We start from the raw sequence: 24323 nt of genomic DNA, 5'->3' as shown, positions 1-24323 counted from the left end.
AACAAGTCTTTCTACACACCAGTTTTATTGGTATTTCTGCAGATAGCCCAAAGGATTTCTTTAAAGTCCCTTCCTGTTTCCCTCCTACTCTGGGATGCAGTGTTACTGCATTCAAGCCACGAACCACCCTTAAATGAAGGCGGCATTCTATTGATTTCTCAGTCATCACCACTGAACTTTTCTTACCTGCTGACTTCTGTACTACAGCATTCCTCATAACAAGCTTCTATCCACACTGTGCTGTGCACTGACCCCCTCCAACAGAAGGCTTTCCAGCTTTGCCTCACATATTCTGTAGCAATCTGCTCCAAAAACAGCACAAATGCAGAGACAGGATGATCCATACTACTGCAGTAAAGGACACCTTCAAGTAGAGCTTTGGTTCTCAAGTGCAACTTAGAGGAACTCAGCTGAGATTCAGAGCCAAGCAGATTGCTTCAGCCAAGCCCTTAATTTGCAGCAATATCTGAACACCTGTCCAGTGACACAGGTGTATCTTAGATTGGGTTAAAATCCTAACGCATTTCAGCTGAAGCACTGGGCTTCTATCTGTAGTATCACTTTGCCTTTGATTGTGCTGTCTGTAATCTTGCAATTACCAGATAAACTCATCTCAAATTTTATACTGTATCAAGTACAACCTGAAAGGAAAGCTTCAGTTCTTTTAAGCACTGGAGTTTAACTCCTTAAACTTTTCCTCTGACATTTGTCTGAAGCTTTATGTATTCTCATTAGAAGAGCAAAGGAAGGCAGCTCATTTACAACACTCTGCAGTAGTAACGAGAGTTCTGCTTTGATATATCTTCCTTCATTTAATACCCCACCTATTTCAAAGACATTCTAAGTGTTTACAACACAAAAAATAAATCTGCATGCAAAAGTTACACAGACTTGTACATCAGCAGCAGTATTCCACAGCACAAAACTAAACCAGAACCTAGTTCATCTCCTGTCCTGCAGGGCTCGTTCAATACACAGGCTTTCAAAGTGAGCCTACATTAGGCTTGCTGTTGGAACAAGAGGGCAAGCAAGTTTCAAGACTGACAGCACTGCATTGTAAAACCTGCAGTTTATTAGCACAAGTATCCATGATAATTTTAAAAGTCACATTAACATTAACTGATAAATCTGGAAATTTGATGAAAGAAGTGCACTGCTCTGTAACACAGGAGTTATTGTACTAAAGTATGTTGTCGAGAGGACTATATTAAAGACTCTCAAGTACTGTGAGCTACAATATAAAGGGATATTTCCACAAGATATTTAACATTGTAAGGGAATTTTCAGCTCTCAGTTCTAATGACGTGGCTGAGCATGGGTGTACAGAACTTGTACACAGAAAGACAGTGGAACACCTGTCAAGAACACTGCAATTATTGATGGTTCCCAAACTTCATGGGCAGAGTATATGGTTAGTTTCCTAAAGAGTTTTTGCTAATTATAATATTTTAAAATTTTATTGCAATTTTTCTGAAGTCTTTCTCTCTCAGTATAACTAAACATCTCTTTTATCTTCCTCCTCAGAAGGACTTCTCTAGAAGTGGAGTCTATGAAACTGTAAGAGGGAAAGTGAGAAGTTAATGGACAAGATGGTATGAGGAGGAAGATAAACAAATAGCTGAAAACCTGCAGTAAAGCATCATTAGAGAAAAAGCTGTCACACAAAAATTACTAGAATTTTCCTTGTTTGTTTTTTTTTACCCACCCTTACATGAGCAATAGTGCAGTTTCACTAGTGGAAGAGTCTGTAAACATGGTAATAACTCTAGAAGTAAATCAGCACTTGCCTAGATAATAGGTTTCCATTTCTTAAATTTAACAGGAGGTTAATAAATACAAATACTGTTACATAAACCAGTTCTTTACTACAAAAAATGTCTCACGTATTCCCACTTAAAACGTTTGAAATGGAATTTGTTCCTTACTCTGTTAACAAAATGTGCATCAGATTAGATGTCTACATGTATTTCTGAATCTGCTAAATGAACTTCACACACAAATCAATGTACTTACACTGTAAATACACAATGTAAAACAGAATCTATGTGCCATTTCAATGGTCACACTAAAATTCCCCCCACTTGGGTCTAATTAGTATTTTTAAAGGGAAACCTTTTATTAACTATGTATAAACTCTTGTGTCTTACATGTAGTGAACAAAAAAGCCATGATCTATTCCAAGGAAATTCCTATTTCCTTGACTTGGAAATCAAGACAGTTATACTTAATAACAGTATTTTTCTTCTTAAATGGTATCTGCCTGCATACAAAATGAGTACTTTATTTTTCTTTTGTTAAAACAAAATCAACCAACAAACACCCCACGTCCCCCAAAAAACCCAACCAAAACAATCCACAGTCCTTTTCAGTCTACTATATGTGCTTTTATGTCACTGTTATGACAACATATCAGCTAACCCCAATTTCAACTGTTTGAGGCAAGGACAATACAAAAAAACCCCCAGCTAAACTGAAAAAAGAAAGTGTATGGAGGAAGCAAAATAAAGTTATTAAAAATAGAGGTATTTTTTCCCATTCCAAGATACAAAATGTTTATGACTGAGAGCTCTGAAAGCACAACCATACAATATCCAGTAAATATCAGCTATTCTTCAGAACCACTCAGCCTCTATGGACTCTCCAAAACTACCACTAGCTTCTATAGCTGAAAAAATAGTCATGCAATGGGGAACTGCTACAGCTTAATGATGGGGGGATTAGAATTGAAAGTGAGAGCACTAGACATTCTTTTCTAGCAACATAGTTCAAATCCCAAGCGAGACAGTAGGATAAATGAGCCAGAGGGCCTTCATTCATTCTCCAGCAAACAACACACCACAAAAGATCCATACATTATGCCAGGAAAATACTCAGCAATAATGAGAAGCCTTGGAAACAGAAATTCTTGACACAGAGTCTGGTTGAAGGTCACTGCTCTAACACTGCACAGTTCACTTAATTTGCATTTCATGTATTGATATGTAAAGGAATTTCTGATCTTTTAGTTCCTGCAAATGATGGAGACAAATACTAATCTTTTTAATTTCATAGCTTGGTGGAAGGGTAAAAAAATAAATATTATTGAAGGAGCTACTAAAACTATATAGACAAACTATTTCCTAATTTCTGTATAAAGGAAAACAGTTAGATTTAAAGTTTTCAGTTTTCACACCAGAACTTCCCCATAAATTATTAATACTACATCCAATTTGCTTGTTAAGATCCTGGTTAATAGCTTCAGAAAATTCCTGGTAGCTAATTAAACATGGTGAACCGATATTTACTGATTTTCTAACCCCCTCCTTGACTTCAAAACAAACCTACGCTACATTGATTTTTTTTATTTCATCATGCTTGAATCAAATGAGATTAGACACAGTTAAGAAAGCAGCACTAATCTGAAGACACTACTCCATCAAATAAAGTGTCAGGCCTTTCATTAAAAATATAGAGAAAAGACTCCAACAGTGACTAGACTATTTTCCTTTTTTTCAGAAACCCTTTTATATGACAAAAAGAATTCTTAGCCTGGCATCTAATTATAATTCAAATCATATAATCCACTGGAAAGGGTTACGCAATCCTTGCACAATTTGGAAGTGTACTTTACTGCAGGAACCAATAATGCACTTAGATATGTGTCTTCAGTCCAACAAATCAGATATGTAAGAGTCCAAACACTGGCACTGGTGATTGCAATCAGCTGCTGGGACAGAAAGAAAACGTTATGGGCATGAAATGAATGGTTGCTTCCAAGAATTTTAGACTTAGCAGTTTATTATTTGAACACAGTCTATTACTGAGTGTGACCAAAGAAGAAGACACCAGGAAGGAAGCATTTACTCTTTTTCGAGCACTTGAGGGAATGCACAAGCAGGCGGCAGATACTGATCTGTCCACCAGTATAATGATTGTAAACTGCTGCATGATTTTCTTGGTCTCAGTTCTGACAAATACTGTCTGACAGTATTCTTTAGCCAGATACATAACCAACTTCAGAAATACACTGTGGGGTTCAGCAGTAGGGACTATAAGGTATGGTATGCTTTATCTTTTGAAAGCAAAAACCACCTAAATATGTAATTCAGAGTATCTTATAATTTTGCCATCCAAGCAACAAATGCACATCATCTTATTTCTTGAAGTCAAATTTCTAAGCTCATAAAATGCAACTGCCAAGTACATGCACTTGGTTCCCCTTGTGTTGTACCGTGAGGAAATGAGCTTGAAGAGAGGGACACAGATAGACCCTAAAAGCTTCAGCCTAGACAAAAACATCACATAAATAAGGGAATTATAAAATTAATTGCACCATGAGGTCTTGCCCAAGAGTGATTAATGCATTTCAAAGTTCTTACTAACTTCTTCCTTTGCTGCCAGCATGGCATATATAAATAGAAACCAATCTCTGACCCCTGCACGGAGAACTAAGGCCAGGACAAGCAAGACAAGAACATGACACAAATTACATGAATTGCTGTTGTAGCTAAGTAAAGTTTATCTGCATACTTAAAAATCTTTCTTTGACACTGCTAGCTGCTGGTGAGAGGAATGTGCTGCTGCCATTGTAAGGAAACCTAGAACCAGGGGTATGCTGGTGTTACAGTATCACAGTGGTGAATATGCAAACAAGAAAAGGCTGGGAAAGATCCAAACATCAATGTTTAGAAAAGGTATATTATGTATATATCACTATTTTACCAGGAAATTGAGAATACTGTATTGCATTTTGGCACCCTCTGGTGTTGAGTTAAAATTTTGAGCAAAAATCCACTCTAACATTACTAACTGTGAAGACACTCCGGATGTCCATAAAGAACAGGATCCTATTATTCTAAACCACAAAATTTGTGCTATAAAACCAAGAAAGAAGCACCAGAACCCAATCCATGTTACTCAATAGCAAGAAACATTTTCATGAATATCTAAGAAAATCCTTGTATTTTTGATACAGTTTGGTAAAAAAGTTACTTCTTAAATATCTCTTAAAAGGTTCATTGTTTTCAGTTATATATTACGCTAAAGTTAAGATCTTTACTACTGCAATATTAAAACAAAACCTTCTTTAGTATGGCTCACTGTATCATCCCTCACAAAGAAGTTGGTGCTTTTGCCATGACTGCAACATTTTTCCAAGAGCAGAAACAAGTACAGTCATGTGAAATGAGCTCTAAGCACTACTGCTGTAAAAGTAGGAAAGCAGACATTACACTGACTGGGTATTACAGCTGCTGTTTTCCTAAGCCTTTTCTACCACACTCCAGCAGCAGCAGATCACAGACATTTACATGCACACTTGTCTACGTAGCATGTTTCAAATCTTTTCAATCCCTGTGTTTCTCTCCCAAAGCCACGATGGCATCTTTTCATTTGATAATAAAGTTGACATAAAACTATCAATTACAAAACAAAAATGTATCCAATATATTCCTCCAGTATTTTTCCCCTCAAGATTCTCCCTTGTTTTTTCAAAGGTAACGGAAAAGATACGTTAAAATAACATTAATTTTCTTTCCCAAATAATTTAGACTGATAAATTGACAAAAAACTTATAAAGCAAATTCATATCTCTGAAAAAAATAAAATTGCCCTGAACATAATACAACATGAGAAGAAAGTTTCCTTGTATTACTTAACCTGCGAATAGCTAACAGATATTATTTTTAGGAAAAATAAAGACCATGTCAAATCTTATAAATATTTCTTTCTCAAAATTTGACAATATTACAAAAAATATTTTAATCTAATTCTCTGTGGATTTGAGAATACCCCTCACTATTATATAATCACATTTATTTTAATTCAGAATTTTAAAAAGTATTACTAGCATATTGAGCAACAGCTGCCACAATTAAGATCCACGATTAGGATCTTTCCAGATTTTAAACCCACAAAAAGTTGGTTTGGAAACATCTGTTAGCACACCTAATTATTTGTTCCTAACCACCAAGCACTGTTCATAACAATAAGAACAGACATACAACAGTTCTTACCATAGAAGGAGGCTATCATGGTCTACTGTGTGCTCTTAGAATGCAAAAGCTTCCTGGCAAAAGACACACCTTGAGAAGCCCTGGGCCCAATCAGCAGTCAGACCTGCCCAGGAGGCTGCAGCTGATGAATCACAGTGACGAGAACCGAGCAGTGAGGTTGGGTTTTTTCCCCCCTAAATCAAGGAAAATCTGTATACTGTGTTCAGTAACTTTTTTCACACCTTATTTTTAATTATTATTATTACTTTTCTACTAAGTGAAAAACGTGCCGCCTATTTGCCAATGAGCCATTAGGAAATAAGAAGTTCCTACTTTCAGCTGAGAGCTTTGCAGGCTACTTCTTAAAAAATATTTCCTATAAAAAAAAATTAAAAAATTTTACTTATAGCAGAGAGCTATCATGTCAGGAGTGTTAAAATCCATGAGTTGAAAACTAATGATTTTGTCATTTATGTAAGTATGTTAAAGTTAAGCTATATATGGCTTGCAGGTGTAAATTTCCATACTGTATGTCACACAAGCTCTGCCAGCACAGAGACTGAAAAATAATCTGAATTTCTGATTTTACGAAGAAGCAAACAAGTACAGGCTGTTTGGGACTGATTTCATCATGTTCTACCATGGATTAGCTGCACACTCATCCCAAACCCATTCTGCACTGCAAGAGTGAAGACTGAAAAAACAATCTCAAACCAAAACCAAGCCCCCCCTCAAAGTCTTATTAGCACCATCAAGATTACTCTCATTTTCCATAGCCCAGGTCTTCATGTTTCTCCTTTACCCCTTCTTTTTTTCACCTGTACTCTCATTTTCCCAAGGATTGCAAAGTAACTCCTGTGCCAGATTTCCCTATTCCGTTTCAACTCTGTGAAATTTTCTTGTCCAGCCTGCTTAGATACCATTTCTCACACTTTCACCAAATGCTGTTTCACTTTTCTCATTCTAATTAGTAACATAAAACATACGACTATCTCTAGCAGATAACTTCATTGCTGACAAACAAGATACAAAACCCTCAGTCAAAAAACATAAGGCCTCTGTGTAATACAGACCAACGACATAGCAATTAACACCAAATCCAAAGGCCTTTTGCCCCTCCGAACTACCTGTGAGCAGGATTAGCGCTGGAAGGTAAATTAAGAAGTCACATTCCCACCTTTGGACATACAAAAGAATATCCTGTAATCACAACACTAACAAAAGCAAGTGATAATTTTGTAGCAATCTTATGGAATAAAGACCATTTGTATCAAAACCAGATTGAAACCTCCCTGACATACTATCTGGGTGTAAATGTCTACCCTAATCTCTGTAATTTTGGATGGGAGCTGTGATGGCATTTCTTTTGGCTTTTTTTCAGACTGTTTTTCTGAATCTTAGTGGTTGCAAATTCAGATATTTACAAAATTAACTAGTCATATATTGCAATAATAACAACAAGAACATTATTTCTACAGTGGGTGCAGCAAAAAATAAGGGGTCTTGTTCTCAGGGATTCCTATGATTTACAGATAGCACTGACTGTGGAAGCTGCTTGTTTCACTTTGTTGCAGAAATGACTGGTACCTATTACTACATTGAATAAACCAAGATAAACTTCTATAAAAGTATATCCCAATTCTGAACAGGAAATTAATTTTTTAGGTTGTAAACTCAATGCTTACTGCCTGCCAGCATTTTGGAAATAAAACTAAACCCCCCTACAAGAACAAAGGGCATTCTTTTACTTCAATGCTAGAATTGAAGAAAATTCACTACTGATTTAGAGTGGCAGAGCTAACTCTGCACATTCATCACAAAGAAGCCTTTGTGTCTGCTCTGTCTGCACAGAAGACCCTTTGATGTGCAGCTTTTTGTTTCTTCATACTGTAACTTCTGCTGGGTGATAAGTTGCATTAATTCAATGACTGGGTATATGAGACAAAAATTGGAAGGAAGAATATAGAGCAATGACTGTGCAAGGATTAGCTATAAAAATCACTTGCTAGTTCAATGTTCTTCCAATATGGCTGCTAAAAGAGAGAAAAAAGTTGTACTGATAGATTACAGAAGCATAACATCTGAGAAAAGATGCTAGAAGCTAATTCTGTGTTAAGCTATAAAACATGAACAGAAGATTTCAAAGCAGAAAAGGCCCACTAAGGAAGCAAGAAATAGGTCTGCTAAGCAAAGTCCCAGTGTAAACAAGCATAAAATTATGAAAATACTAATAAAATGTGATTTTTAATAAAAACAAAAAAGGGAGCTTTTAAGAATAGAATTTTAAAATATATTTAAAGGCATCATTTTGGATATTTTTGAAGGGTGTTCGACACAAATCTTACTCATTTCTAAAAAAAAAATTGATGAAATTCATTCTCTGATGAAAAAAACAGATCCAGTTAGCAACAGAAAACATTGAAATTGTCTTGAAACAGATTCTCATCTCTGGAAGTCTGACATACTCCACTTTTGGCAAGAGGCACTAGCTAGGACTTATCCAAATGTCCTGTTGCAGTGCTCTGAGAGATTCCATGTGACTGAATAGGTTTGGCACTATTAGGGAGCAGTCTTGAAATAAATGTTTGTCAAGCGTTTGCCACTTCAAACCAACCCACCAGCCAACCCATCTGTAAGTGTGATTACTGACACTGATTTCTCTAAGTGTTGAGGATTTCCTGCCAGCTGTTAATTCTCCAATTATTTTTAATGAAAACAGTCAGTAGTAATATCACAAAGGACATAAATGTGAATTAAGGATGAAAAGCACCTTGTAGCCATGACTTTCATTCTTCTGTAATATGAAGAAAGCACTGCTGACCATGACTGCAATAACCTGCATTTATTCAAAATGTTCCTTTGACCATCTGTCTGTAACACTGCAGTGAATGGCCTTCAAATGTATATATTCAAGAAGCAGGAAAAACAGGGGGGAAAAATCCCTCACAAAAACGGAATCACTGTAGACACCTGGCTTTATGTACTTTGCTTTCCAAAAGAAGATATTGGAAGGAATCTGAGTGATACCATTCTAACAAGTTCCTTCACCAATTGTATCATCACAGAGAACAATCACTAAGACCCATGGACTGTATACCAGATATATAAAAATTAATATGAAAAAAAATTACTTATGGAACATGAGGAAAGGACTTCAAACTTTTCCACCAAAAGACTGTATTCATCTCAGAGATGGCTTTGCAGCAGCTGCTCTGTTAATAGAGCTACATGGAATTAACATTATAATCCCTTGTAGAAGTGATTTGGCATGACTGCTCATGTCTCCCCAAGTCAGCAAGGCACTGCCCTGGGGAATGACTCCTATCTACTCAAATATACTCAATGGGACAGAACATGCATTAGTCCAACACCAGCCACAAATAAGATAATTGGAAGAGGTTCTCAACAGCAGTCTGCCTGCTGGCAGCCTGGCAAACAAGGACGGGTAATTTTCCAGTCCCCTGATAGTCATATGGCAATTACAGCCCCCACTGAGGAAAAGGCAGAGATGCAGAAGCATCTACAATGTGAAGCATTTATCTTCATGTTAAGGAAATAAATTTTAAAAAAAATCAAATTGTAAATTACCAAAAGAAACTCTCCCTGAAAGTGTTATTTTCAGTATCCTCAGACCTTGTGCATCCAAGCATTTTCCTGCCAGTTTGAAGAGTGCTTTCTCTTGCTGCACTACACCAGTGGATTGTTACAGCAGTAGGCTTGGACTAATCCCACTTCAAGAGAGAGAGAGAAGGAAAAGAACCTAAAATACACAGACTATGTAACGTGTGTATGTAAGACTATTCAGTTGATATAAATCGTCTTAGACAGCCTCTTTGCCTGCAGCATTCTTTGACCTCTTGCTTTCAACGAATGTATTAATTACACTTGTTCTCAGAGGAAGATGATGGTATTCCCAAAAAACATCTGTGGAAGCTCTGCAAATTTGAAAATTTCCTTTTAATAAATTTATAAGCTCAAATCTTACCAAAAGTAATTGGATATACAGTACATAACACTATAGTACATTAACAGAAGTTAATGTTGAAACCCAAGTTGTAAAAAGTCTCTAAAAGAATACTTCAATTTCATCAATAATTTCTAGATTTTTTTTTCAATAGAAGAGTGTTATATGACAGTGCTGTTTTTGGCCTGCCATTGATGCACTTGCTGTCTTGTGTCAAGGTATTCCTATCTCAATTTCTCCTCCTATTTAAAAATTAGCAAAATGGCACCTGGTTGAGCTCAGCAAAATTTCTCTAAGTGCCAATAACTAAAACCAGCACAACTGTATTCCAAGAAACTTCTGCTCCCTGAAACAGAGCATAAAGTTGAAAAGCCAGCTTGCAACAGAAGTGGACTTCAGACATTCCCAGAAGAGGGAAAGTCCAAAGGACGGATCCAGATCCAGGCACCAGCAAAGGTTAATCAGATCCATCGGTGTTGCCTAACACATCACATTTTGTGAGTTCATGATCCAAGAGCTGTCCTGTTTCTCATGCGGCAGCTCCATCTGCTGTCCAAACGCAAAGGTGGACTTTGCATTGGGACTACATTTACAGACTAAAAAAGCAAGCTGACTTGAATAATTTGAAATATTTCTGAAAAATTTCCAAACACTGCCCCAGTCAGTCCTCCTGCATGAATGGAAACAACAGCCTTTACCTAACGTTATAAACCAACTAACCAAAACGAAAACATGAGAGGAAGTAAGAATCACGTGTCACGATTCTTCACTCTTACAGCTTCAGAACCAGTCTTCTGACAGCAAACTCTGATTCTTCACCAGCTGCTATCCAAAGGTAGCACGTTACCAGATCACACTGGTGAGGTACCGACCTTCGCCCCACAATACACATACCCAGGTATTCACAAACTACAAGATGTTTACGGTGATTCTAGTTACTTACAAGTGGTTTATTTGTGTTGCACAAACATTAATTTAAGCTTATTACTCTGAAGATCAGCCCAGTTCTTAAAAATGAGATTTCTGGGTTTTATGCAGTATGGGGGTCTGAGGACTCAAAGTTTCCACACCTTACATTCTTTTACCAGGAGCGCCTATGAAGAGTTCCATCCATAACAAAACAGTTGTGACAAGACCATACAGACCCAGAGATTGTAAATTCGACCAGCCCTGTAAATTATACAAGTGAATCTTGTATAATTTTTGTGATTCTTCTGTGTTTACAACTGCTCTGGTTCAATAACAGCTTGGGGGGTGTACCTGTAATCTGGTACTTGCTGTAACTACTGAAGCCTTCCAGCAACCCCCTTTTCTCGGCAGCATTGTAGGGGTTATTCAGTCATCAGCCAGCCCATGAGCTTTGCCTTGCTGCTGGCCACCGGCACTCCAGATGACTTCATGGGAATCACGGGACACACTGTCGGTGTGCCTGAGTCACCCCGGTTACTCATTACCCTCGGTATCTCAGCCCTGGAGGCAATGGCTAGTGGATCGTGTATCCAAGTCACGTCATTTTACATCGATTTGATTAGCTTCCTGCTTCCTCGGATTTCAGGGTGCGCTTATTTTCATGTTTTTCTCCACTCTTATGGATACCAGTACTTTTAAATTACGATAAAGTGCGGCACGAGATTCTCACCCAGCCGTTCTACTGCATAACCCAGGCCACGGCACCACAGCGCGGATCTCACTGCCCAGGAGAGCCGGGCCAGGGAGACCCCCAGGAGCAGAAAGGCACAGGCTCCACTTGGAATATACTGCTGCGGAGAGCTAAAGAAAGAATAACCTGATACTCTTGTCTTCTGGCGTTTCTCATATGCCTACTCATGATTTAAAAAAATAGTATGATAGATTTGTTTCAGACTATAATTACAGTTTTTAAGCGAATATCTTGTTTTACTGAATCCACGGGGGGAGCAGGGTAAGGAGGGGTGTTACTGGGAATTTATGGCCGATTGGAGGAAGAGCTCATCAACACAAGGCAATTGTGGAATACACTTAATTCCTCCAAACACAAGGATTAATACTGAAAACGCCGGAGTGGGATGTCAACAAATATTTTATACTGATCACTGAAGAACTTAAAAAAAGTCAGTCTTCGTAAGAAATGAGGACGCAGCGCCAAGGCGAGTGCTGCACAGGAAGCCGTGGGCCCCACCCGGGCCGTGGGCAGCGCTCGGGCGGCACATATGGGCTGCCGCGAGACTCGTCTGTGCAGTAGCGTATAAGACGAAGCCTGTTCGTACTGGTTAAACAAAAATAAAATGAAAAAAAGGGGAAGAAAAAAGCCGGAGCGTTCGCAGCTAACGCGTGACGGCGCGCGCAGGCTCTTTGGGCGGTGCGCGAAGATTCCAACAGGTGGCTCCGTGGCGCAATGGATAGCGCATTGGACTTCTAGAGGGTTGAAGGGATTCAAAGGTTCCGGGTTCGAGTCCCGGCGGAGTCGGGTCTTCTCTTTTTAAATTTTTTTTTTCCTCCCCCCGCCCCTTTCAGCGGAAATCTCTTCTCCGTCTCCGTCCCTCACCGCCCGCAGTCTCCCCCCCCCGCGCTTCCCCAGCGCGCTCCTCCGCGCCCGCCTCCCGCGTGCCTGGCGGACTGGGAAAGGCTGGAAGCGGGCGGGAGGCAGCAGCACCAGCCGCCACCGAGCGAATGTGCCGTCTCAGCCCAGCCCAGCGACATGAACCTTCTTCTCCAGCAGCGAGAAGGCGGGCTGGCCGAGGGCGGAGCGGCAGAAGGTCTCCCTTCCTTCTCCTCCCGGTCCCGCCGCCCTGAGGCAGCGGGAGAAGGGCTGCGCTCCTTCTCCTCGCGGTGCCGTGGCTGCCCTCAGGCAGCGCTCGCGCTCCCCCAGAGCGGCCAGGACCGACACACCAGCCCAGAGGGGCCGCTACGCCTCCAGGACAGCCTGCGGAAAGGAATTTTACTGGAAAAACCAAGACTGCGTCTTTCCTGGAGGCACTTCAGTTAGAATGGGCCCCCGTGATAAATTCCTGGTTACTTTCAAGCAACAAAACAAGCCTACAAAATGCAGCAGATAAAACTGAAGGACTGAACACCTGAACTAACACCATCTTTTCTGACTTACACATACCTAAAAAGATAGAAGATGAAGAGCCATTTTAATAATAGCAATCAAATTAGATGGTAAATCAAGACAATATCAGAACTAAACAAACCTCCCTGATTTTGTGCAGAGTGGAATAAATTATAAATTATCTGTTTTATTAAATTGGGGGGGCGGGGGGTTGATAAATTGCTTTTAATCCTGCACATGTAACTTTCAAATTGTAATAATGCTTATTTAAAAACAATAAAGGAAAAATGGAAAATGAAACACACCATCTGACACATTAACCATCACTGTTACGCAGCACAATAACCCACTCAAAAATGCCATCTACCTATAAAATGCAGTCCTTCACAGAAACAAATTTCCTCAGAATTTGCAAACAGCAAAACCAAAACCTCTCTACAGTAAACTTGTAAAAAGCAACTAAATCAGATGACAAAAGACAAAATGTTTCTCCTTGTCACTTGCAATGTATTTCAGTCCAAATACTGCTTCCCTTCCTACTTTTTGTATATAAGCTTCATAAAATTTTCCTTAGTTCCTACTGAAAAAAACTGAAGGTAGAGGCTTTTACATATACATGTTTTCATGTTGCAAGTAATATTTACATAATCAATACTCTACAAGTGCAAAAGTTAATTAAGGACTACAGTCCGAAAGAAAAAATATAAAAGTGGTGGTTCAAGGAGCTGGGCATTTTCTAGAGGTAAGAACAGGGACAGCTCTCCTGAGATACTGGCTGTGTAACAGATTCTAATGTCAATTCTAGTGGAAAAGTACAGGAACACAATTCCACAATATATTTGTATAAAAAGGGTTTTGAGGAAAATATTACACAGACAACATGGTAGTTCAGAATGCTTTAAGAGAATCGTGAGGAAAAACAGTCAAGGATTATAGCAAGCACTATAAATTGGATCGATGCTGCTTACTACAAATTTATTGAGTCATTTTAAAAAAAGAAAGTGAATGTGAGGCCCATGAGGCAGTACAACAATCATTAATAATCTTTCTATCTGACTGGATATGAAGCATTTTTTTTTTCCATGAGGAAAGTCCATGGAGCTCTGGAAGCTGGGAAGTCTACATCCCTGTAGGTTTTCAAGACCTGACTGTAGAAAGCCCTGAACAACCTGGTCTAACTCTGCTTTGAGCAGGAGGCTGGGCAGGACAAGCTCTCATGGTCCCTTCCGAATTCGGCTATGGCAGGATTCTAAGTTTCAATACGACTTACCTTGGCAGGCCCCTGTGATGAAGAAAGGACTTCTTAAAAGTGAAGAGATAAGAACAGTTTTACCACATGGAAAACAGCAATGATAAAAAGATACCTTCAGTTTTAATGAGACTAAATTGACGGCAGAGAGGTTAAAGACCCCCAAGAAGGAAAAAGGAGGAAGTGTGAACGAGAGCATGACAGGAAAAAAAACCCTGTTTTACTTCTATTCACAAACCATGCCTACTAGTGGCACCACACCGGCAACATCTCAGCCACCATCAGCCCGATCCCTACTACAGTCTTTTGGTCCATCTCTAAGGATGGACTGTGAACTCCCTGGGCTCAGGGAAATTTCTTGTTAGTAATGGTTTAAGTCAATAAAGGCAGAATTACAGATTAACACAAATATGTCTGACAGCCATTAAAATATTACTTGCAATTGATACGCAAAGCTTCATAAATGTTTTCTGCGTTTTCAGAGAAACCTGATAAGCCTAAGCAATCACATGGTGCATTTTGTTTTTACTCTCTCCAGCACCTTAAACCTTGTATCAATTTCAAATACTACCTGTCTGTGCTTTTATGAAAGTTGGTGCTTAAGAAAAGATGCTGTATGTAGTGCCTGAACTAACAGAGGCTGAACACGAGATGAGGCTATAGGTGACAGGCAAGCCAGCCAACACAACCTGCAAGTACTACCCTGCAGCCCTGGAAACGGGCCAGCACATCTCACCTCATTGGCACAGAACATGGGCACTTGCTGGGCTCAGAGTAACAAAACTGAAGATATTAGAAGGATCAAAGGAAGGGAAAGGATACAGAACATAAAACAAATCCCTCACTAGCTATGCTGCACATGAAGTTAACTTCTGTAACTACCTACTGAGCACCTTGAGCAACAGACCGCAAGCTGTTGCTTGCGGTTTTAACGCCACGGCTTGTATTTCTCTTTTAAGGTCTTTCAGTCATACACTGCTTTTCCAAAGTTGCACTTGAACACCCCAGGATGCAACAGAATGACAGCTACTGTGGTGTCTTGTTTTCTTCTCAGTGTTCAGCAATACTTTTTTGCGCTTCAATGTCAGCCAGAGAACAAGACACTAATAGTTGTTTTTACTGGCTTTTTATCATTTACAGGGAATCAAGATACTAGCATACATACAGCTGCATTAGAATAGCATCTGTATGTTAACTAAGACCTGGGGACAAGTGGTTTTACTTGTACATGTTTGATACTTCCCAATGAATTCACTTTACTTTGACGCTGTTCATCTCCAGCCAGTGAAGATTTTTTAAGGACTCTTGATTCTTGTCTGTTTCTGGTAGTAAAACATTACGTTCAACTTTGGAATGATATAAAACACACCAAAGGATCAGGGGAAAATTTCTTTCAAGCTTCACTTGGTGGTCAATATATATCACGATGCTCATTTCAGCACAAATAACTAATCCTTAAAAAAACAACTCTCTCGTTCTCAGTAGAAAACTTGATGGTTAAACATTGGTCAAAAGCATAATTAAGCACTTCTTGCTTAAGATCTGCAACCTTTAAAATTCAGTGTTCATGTGATAAGAAGACAATCAACACCACTGGTCCTCTGATGATCACTTCTAAATCCTTGTCATCCAATCCACCTAAGACAATGTAGTGCCAGTTTTATTTCTTCTATTATCCATCCTTTTTGCTAACTTAGGGGAGTAACTGAGTTACACTAAATGTAACAGCAATAAAATAACCAGGTAATTAAAACTCGACTGAATGCCACAACAGTTCTGACAATCACAAAAGGCTATGACTTGGCACTAAAGGGGAACTGAGCCCATGACATCTCTGGCTCCATAATGGTAGCAGAGGCCTTGCAGACTCACTCTATTCCTTTACCTGCAGAACTATGCCAGGGCAGCTACCAGCCACAACCTGCACACCACACCCTACATAAGGGATGCCAATGTCAACTTATTTTCAAAAAGATTAGACAAGTATCAAATGGTAAAAAGTAATAAACCAACATATGACTGTTAAAATTTTATATATAAATATTACTTATTTATATTATTTCTTAAACAATAGGTAATTTGCATCTTATTTAAATTTATTTATAAATTATATATATAATCTATATTATAATACACACTTAAATATAAAAGTATATGTGTAGGCACTGAATTCTGGGTCATTCTCAATCCTGTTATGGTCAGTATTGAAATAAACCATTCACAACCAAACTATTTTTCAGTACCTTCTATTACAATGTTGGCCAGCAGTGCCTTTGACGAGACATGGAAAAATTTGTTCTGGCACACAGCATGTGCCAAGGTGAATTACACATATAACTTTAAACTGAATTTACTAATTAATTATATAAAGACTGAAGCCTGAGAAGACCACAATCTGCGAAGCTGGATTTTTTACTCAGATATAACAATATGCTTTCATATAAATATCGTTTTACATAAACATTAATTTAAATAGAATTAATTTTAAAACCTAAATTAATTTATATTTAGATATCTGATAATTTGATAAACCTCCCTACCAAATTCTCACTGCAAGAATTTCCCTAAACCTCAACTTGCACATGACCTGCAATCTTAAGAAAGGAAAAAAACACCACAACCAAAGCATTCTGTAAAAAGTTTTATAAGTTGTTCCAGCTTGGTATTTTTCTTCAATTCTTAATTGTGAAATTTCTTCTTCTTCCGATTCCTCTTCCCTGCTGCAAAAGCTGCTTTTTCACTCATGATCTCCTGATACTTCTTTTTATTATATCTGAACAAAATAGATAATTTTTAAGCATAGTAAACCAAAGTTCAGGAAAAGATAACATGGAAAGTACTCTATCCACATAATTTGCCAAACTGAGTTCTCTCTGTTTTCTGAATCAAATGTCTTTGATTTTATACACTTATGCATAGGTAAAGGGAAATCAACACTGGATTAAATGCAGGTAAATTTGTTTTGGAAGTAAATTGGATTGAAGAATCATTAGTTTTGGTAGGGGGTTCTTCATTGCACAAGCAATTCCATTTTGGACAGTTTGCTGAAACACTGTTAATGCTCATAAGGGGAAGACCCATCAATTTTGACAACACTGTGAGCAAATTATACTCACTTTTATACTGCCTTCTCACCAAACTCAAGATAATAAACCTCACTCTACTCAAGACTGAAAACTGACATAAGATGAACACGAAACAATTAACAGGATATACTTACTGAGTATGAGTTGCTACCCCCTCTAATACAGATTCTTATGTAGCTGCACTGATTGCTACGACACACACTGTGCACTGAGCAGTACAGAGGCTTCTAAGTGCGACACTGAAATCTGACAAATGTCTGCACTAATGCTGAAGTGTCTGGTTAAAGTCCTTAATTAACCACAACATAAATTAACTGATCAAATTTCAAATATAATAATTTTTAAAAACGCCTTCTACTAAATATCTTACAAATCAGAAAACTAGTTAAGAAACAGCTATACTAACTTGCCTTCCCAATGTTATATAGTTAATTTACAAGTCACGCAAAATTAACATTATAATCTCAAATCATGCACTACTTCAAAGAAAACGTCATTATCTGAAAAGAGAAGTGCAGATTAACATTATGTAATAACCAATATCAAAATGGATCAACTCCAAAAACTGCAGGTTATGCAGACATTACTTAATCCAATCATAAGTAAGTCTTCTATCACAATTTTGATTCCCATGACAGGTGGCAGACTGATATATTTATAAAATGAAATAATATCAACATTCATAGAATTACAGTCTGCTCTTTTCTGTCAATTATGCCAAGAAAAAAAAAAATCGGTCTTTAAGAGTGGCTGCCAACAGTGATAACCCAAGTTGGATAAAACCCTTTTATGAAGGTAACATGTATTTTATCTCAGTCTAATTATCCCATCCCTTAGGCCTTCTAAGTGGCAGTGTTATTGAAATGCTAAAAGATTAAAATTTTTCTTTGAAGTATAAGAAAATCACCATACAAGCTGAATAAAACAAACAAAAAAAAGTTATATGGTTAAAAATACTCCTCCCTTGCATGGGATATTAAAATGACAAAACTCTTTTAAAATACCTTCTGAACTCAGAATCCGCAAGCAGCTCTTCAACAATTGTTCTCTTCCTTTGTTTCTTAGGGATTCGACTATGGTAAAAGTCTATGGGAGAATCAACTACAGTTCCAACCTAAAAACAAAAATGAAAACATTCTTACTGTACAGCAAGATGTTGATTATTTTGCTTTTTTTTGTTTGTTTTTTTAAATCCTCAGCACCAAGTGTAAAGACACAGAGCAGATCAGAATCACAGCAGCTTAAGAAAAGTGCAAAGTACCAAAATAATTGTCATGTTTTGTATGCAGTCACTTTTGGTCTCATTGCATTGTGCAGAGAGGAGAGCCTGAGCTTTAAGACTGTACAGTTTTCAACGCTGGACTGCTGTATCATATTCATAAATAAAATCCAGTTCTTAATTTTTAAACATTTTAAATACAAGGGAAAGGAAACCCTTATGACCACCTCAACTCTTTCCTGTCTCTGTCATTGTGGTGTTTTTGCTGGATGACTACAGAACAGTTAATTTAATACAAGGGCTTCATCCTGAAATGCATCACATTGTTCCAAGCAGTTCATGTTAGGAGTAGAGATACATGGAGTACATGTTTCATGCAGTGAAAACAAACCTGCACAGATCTAATTCTGTGGAAAACTTCTGTCTAAGTTTTCTAATTTCAAAACATGAAACACTCTCCCATGCTTTAGAGTGAAGTGGTAATATTTTGAGAAATGAAAACATTTCCTCATGCACATGAACTGTTCAAAGTTGCTGCAAGCCTATTTCTGTAGCTTCTGCTTAATTTCTTTATGCAAACCACTTGACAAGTACAGCAGCAGAAATTTCAGCTGATCACAAAGGTAGGTGTCTCCATTCAAACTGTATAAGCTAGTAAGAAAATAAATGCCAATTACTTTCTACATGCTTGTTTAAAAAGGCTAATACTTTAAAAAAAGTGAAAATCTAGTCCTCTGATGGTTCAGAATACGGATTCAGTCAGATATTTGTTCTCTACTATGAGATCAGCCAAAACTAAAAAAAACCCAGCATATACACATATGTAATACAGAGATTAACAGTGGCAAACTGCAGCAAAGTAACCAAAATGGTTTAATAATTAAGATACAAAATTAAACCAACATAGAGGATACCCACAAAGTAGGCATTCTTAAAGAGCTGTTCAAAACTTCAGCAGTACAATGCCACCTTCTGCTGCTTCCTTACCTGGAAGTACTTGGGCAGACCATCTCTATCATTCTTCTTATAAAAATGCTTGGGGTCCAGTGAAGCTCTCATCTTCAAAACTTTAAGATCATTTTTCAGTTCACTTGTGATTTCTGGGGCTTTCATACCAAACCAGCCATCACCTGTTGTTTTCTCTCGCTCTGCCTAGGATGCAATACCAAGAAAAATGAATTTGCATTCAGGAACTAGGACGGGGCAGAAGAGGGAACTCTTTCCTACAAAAGATGGATAAAGCATTTAGAATATAAATACGTACATTTAAAATGTGTACGTTATGGTCCTTACAAAGAAGGTCATCAGCACTGTCCCAATGACAGATTTGTACCATCTGAGCATATCATCTATCACTTCACTGTCCTGGTGACTTTTCACAGGACGGCTTTTCACAGGACAGCTCGAAGACACTAAACTGAAGTTCATCCCTTCACTTCCAGTGCAGCCTGTATATGCACACAGTCCCAGCACAAGGTTTTCTACCACAGCGTATTTTGTTATTTCAGGCATTATCAGCTCTTCACTTACCCTGCGTTGTTTCTTTAGCTGGTGAAGTGATTCCCTGAAGGGTGGGACACATTCCTTTTTTTCAAAGTCTGGAGTTATCACACTCTTCTGCAAGAGCTGTAAGGATTTTTTTCAACATTAGAACAGTTACTTCATGGATACAAATTTTACTGCTTAACTATATTTACAGAACTTGCTAAAGGAATCATATGGAATCTAAACAAGCATTTTAATGCAATACTGATCCACAAAAAATGCAGTACAGATCTTCAGAACAGAATCCTGGCCAACAACAGAAAGCACTTGGCTTGCTCTCAAAGTAGTGAGACAGCGAAAGCTCTGGAATAAAGAGGGCTATCATGGATGAGCCAAAGAAAACAGTCTCAACAGAAATAACATATTCCCTTTATCTCAAAGGGTGCTTTTGAAATAAAATGGCTAATTCCGTACTAGGGAGAGTACAGACTTTTATCTACTGGAATTCCTTGTGGCTATGGACTAAATATCTTGTCACAAGACCTTCAGCTCATGTACCATTAGGCAAAACTGCAGGTATAATCAACTTTGGTTTATTATGTAACTCTGGAATTTGCACTGCTTTTCAGTTTCTGAAGTGTCACGTATGTTTAAATTTTTATCATTAAAATGTAAATCCACACTTTGGTAAAAAAGAATGGACATTCTCAGCAAACCACAAAAACGATACTTCTTTAAAAGCAAACAAACCAACATTATTAACATTGTTGTGTTACTGTAGTCTCAGGTAACTGAATAATTGTAAACACATTACCTGATCTTTCTTCTTCTCCTTCAGATGTTCAATTACACTCGATCTAGGCTTCTGCTTTTTTGCATCAAAACTAATATATAAACCTCCAAGCTTCTTGATATTCAAACCAGGGTCTATGCTGCTGGAAAGATGTAAACTAAAAGAGAAATAGTTAATTATTAGAATATTGTAACATGCATGCAGCTAAACTTTCTATTGCCCTCTGAGAAAGATGAACAAAACCCATATTTTTCTTATTCTTCCAATTTAGGTTCAGTTCTGCAATGATTTTTGATATCTGGAATATTTAATTTAGAAGTGACAGAAGATGAGGGGGATTCATGCCATTATATGAAGTGACATTTTATTCTTGAAAAATACCTGTGAAATCACTTCCATAAATCTTTCATATTAACTGCAATGCTGCATTCTTATATATTAATATACTCTGTAAAACTGAATTCTTAAATTTGCTTAGCCTTGCCAAAAGAACTCATGACCAGCATTCTTCTTAACAATGAGAAGTGTGCTAGCTGAAGAAAAAAAACAAAACCACAAACATATGGGTGGTAAAAATAGTGTCAACTCTTAGTGAGAAGAATGAAAAAACTAGAATTCACTGTAGGAATGTTCTAATCCTTGTCTGTATAACCATACTAGAAACAAAATTATTAAACTTGGATAAGTAAGTGGTTAGATGGTTGCATCCAGAGGGTAGTGGTCAATGGCTCATAGTCCCAATGGACATCAGTGACAAGTGGTGTCCCTCAGGGGTCCATATTGGGACCAGCATGATTTAATACCTTCATTAATGACACAGACAAAGGGATCAAGTGCACCCTCAGCAAATTGCAGATGACACCGAGCTGAGTGGTGTGGTTTACACACTTGAAGGATGGGATGCAATCCAGAGGGACTTAGACAAGCCCAGGAGGGTGGCCCCAGGAATCTCATGAGGTTTAACAAGACCAAGTGCGAGGTGCTGCACTTGGGTCGGGCCAACCCCTGGTGTCAGTACAGGCTGGGGGATGCAGAGAGAGAGCAGCCCTGCCGAGGAGGACTCCAGGGTGCTGGTGGATGAGAGGCTGGACATGAGCTGGCAATGTGCACTCACAGCCCAGAAAGCCAACCCTGTCCTTCTAATCAAAAGAAGATTAAGACTTACTTATCCAACCGAAACAAGAGTATTATGCTTTAAACATACGAAGTACACAAAGGGATTTTAGCAGCAGTTGGACTACAAGAGTCAGGAAGTACCACCCCACCCAAATTATACTGATTCTATGCTAGGCTGGTTTCCCTTGAAGTGTGACCATCCACAGCACAGCAAGAACTGACACACAAAATTATATGCAAATGTTTACGATTAAAAAGCATGATCTAATTAGGCAATGTGTAAGGAATTTACTGGACTTTTTGTTACTTATGTTCCAACTAAAACAAAAAACAAACATCAAAACCCAAACCCCACAATTAGGAAAACTGTGACCTGAATACACAATTGAGTCAGTCTGACCAGTTTAACCCAGTTTCACATTTTGCTTTTTAAGTTGAACACATACAAGGCCTCCAGATGTGAAAAAATTTCAGAATTCTGTTCCTGCTACATACAAAACTGAAAAAAACCTTGAAACCCTCAATTTGTGGACCATATTTGTATTTTATAATACATGCAAGCCTATTTTCCACACCAAAATGACTTATGTGATGAGAATACTCCTGCATTTATTCTGCATCATTTAGCATTTAAGTACATATCCTATCCATATTTTTGAACAAAATGCAGATTCTTTACTATTCCCAGAAAGATACTTACACATCAGTCTTATTTTTCAATAAATCATCCTCTTCATCTTTTTCATCTTCATCTATCAATTCTTCTTCAGCCTCTTCCAAATCTGATTCTTCACCTTTTTCATTTCCTTCATGTTTACTTGCAGCATCACTGTCTTGGTCTACCTCATCTAGATAATACTTTTGGCTGGAACTCATGCCAGGCTCAGTATCAATTACAAAAAGACCTTCAACATGCAGTGAACTCTTTTTTAAAGATTTGTTGAGGGAAGGAGTCCTCTCATCTGACTTTTTATAACACAGATTCTCATCAATTGTATCTGTGTCTGCCACATCACTCTTTTCAGATTCATCACTTTCACTGTTGCTCAGAAACAATGCAACAGAATCATGACCACTGCTTGATCCTTCAGTGCTGTGGAACCCCTCATATTCTTTTGTCTGGTCTTCACCACTGTCAAGCACCCTGCTTTTATCGATGCTATCAGTTCTCTGAGCAACAGCTATATCCTTTGGCAGACTGCTCGCTGCACTAGTTCGCTTACTCCTTGATTTATCAGAATGTGTGAAAGACTGCTGTGCATCTGCCTCAGCATCTGCTCTTTTGCATTCTGAAATTTTTTTACTTTCATTTGGTGTTATTTGCTCTTGGGGTTCTAGAAATTGCTTGACACTCGTGCACTCAGTCAAAGAAATATCCATTTGTTCTAGATTCCCTTCCCTCTCAAGTATTTTACTCTGATCTTCCTGTATTTGGCCACATGCTGCTTCTGAATGCTCTATGTCAACAGACTGTGAGTTTTTTACTGCTTTTTTCACAGGTGATTTAATGTCAATTTGTTTCATTTTTGTAAGACTGCTGGGTGTCACATCATTTAAAACATCTTCTTTTGCATCTGAACTCTGGGTTGTATTAGCAGATTTGGAAGAATGCGTGCTTTTAGCTGACGTGGGTTCTTTATTACCCTTAATGACAGTGGAAGCATCTTCTGTGTCAGAGATAAGTTCTGCAGGTCTAGAATCAGAAATTATTATGGGCTCAGATTTAACAGTGTCCTCAATTAAATTCTCATCTTCTGAAGCAAGTCCATCTTCTTCCCCACTCTGCTTAGTAATTTTTGCTTGTGATTTCATTTGCATGCTCCTAGTAACTCGTTTGCTAGTGATGGATGGTTCCGTATGAGAACTTAGGCAACATGATTCTGTATCAGAAGTATCTTCACTCTCTGGCTGTAATTTCTTTTTGCTTTGCCTGCTTCTTGTACTTCTGGTAACATTAGGCATCTGGACACCAGAAACAGCAGAGGAACAAGACTCAGCTTCAGAGATATTATCTTCGTCCAGAATCCTGCTTAACTTATTTACAAAAGCTGTACTGTCATGTCTTCTTTTGTCAGCAGAATCTGGTTGATAAGGAATTACAATTTGTCGTCTTCGTGTTACTCTTACAAACAAAGGTGTCTGGAAACCAGACACAGAAGAGCAGTTTGATTCTGTTTCTGACACATCCCCATCAACTTGGGGCTCCATAACTGATTGTCCTGAATGAACAATTGTGTTCTCATTCCTAGTAACCTGCATCTCAGAGCTATCACTGACATCTGACTTTGTTTCTGCATGTTCCAACTCTTCAAACTGAGATTCCTGAATCACCCCTGGCTTATGAACTGATTTAGTTCTTCTTTTAGTCATCCTCCTAGTAACAGGAGTACTAATTTCAGCAGATCCCA

At 38.2% G+C, this 24323-nt stretch overlaps 1 protein-coding gene and 1 non-coding gene across 2 annotated transcripts; one reads left to right on the top strand and one right to left on the bottom strand.

Moving 5' to 3' along the window:
* Window positions 1-12296: 12296 nt before the first annotated feature.
* Window positions 12297-12382, top strand: TRNAR-UCU. Its single transcript is given in 2 exon segments — window positions 12297-12333; window positions 12347-12382. It is a non-coding gene; the product is annotated as a tRNA-Arg (tRNA).
* A 4462-nt stretch (window positions 12383-16844) lies between these two features.
* On the bottom strand, window positions 16845-24323 carry DNTTIP2 (deoxynucleotidyltransferase terminal interacting protein 2). The gene is made up of 6 exons (XM_029959703.1): window positions 22616-24323; window positions 20821-20956; window positions 20052-20147; window positions 19509-19673; window positions 18307-18416; window positions 16845-16989 (listed from the first exon to the last, which is right to left on the bottom strand). Exons 1-6 carry the CDS (start codon window positions 24283-24285, stop codon window positions 16896-16898), a joined length of 2271 nt encoding a protein of 756 aa, XP_029815563.1. The 5' UTR covers window positions 24286-24323; the 3' UTR covers window positions 16845-16895.

The sequence above is a fragment of the Manacus vitellinus genome, unplaced genomic scaffold (assembly GCF_001715985.3).
Source record: "Manacus vitellinus isolate BGI_N305 unplaced genomic scaffold, ASM171598v3 scaffold_21_pilon, whole genome shotgun sequence".
Taxonomy (NCBI): domain Eukaryota; kingdom Metazoa; phylum Chordata; class Aves; order Passeriformes; family Pipridae; genus Manacus; species Manacus vitellinus.
The sequence above is the reverse complement of the archived record's forward strand: the minus strand, read 5'-3'. Positions and strand labels throughout refer to the sequence as shown.

Coding starts and splice junctions, on each gene's coding strand:
- DNTTIP2 (XM_029959703.1), bottom strand. CDS start 24,285: ATGACTAAAAGAAGAACTAAATCAGTTCATAAGCCAGGGGTGATTCAG. Junction 20,148..20,820: donor AGGAGAAGAAGAAAGATCAG/GTAATGTGTTTA, acceptor AAATCCTTACAG/CTCTTGCAGAAGAGTGTGAT. Junction 19,674..20,051: donor AGCTAAAGAAACAACGCAGG/GTAAGTGAAGAG, acceptor ATTGCATCCTAG/GCAGAGCGAGAGAAAACAAC.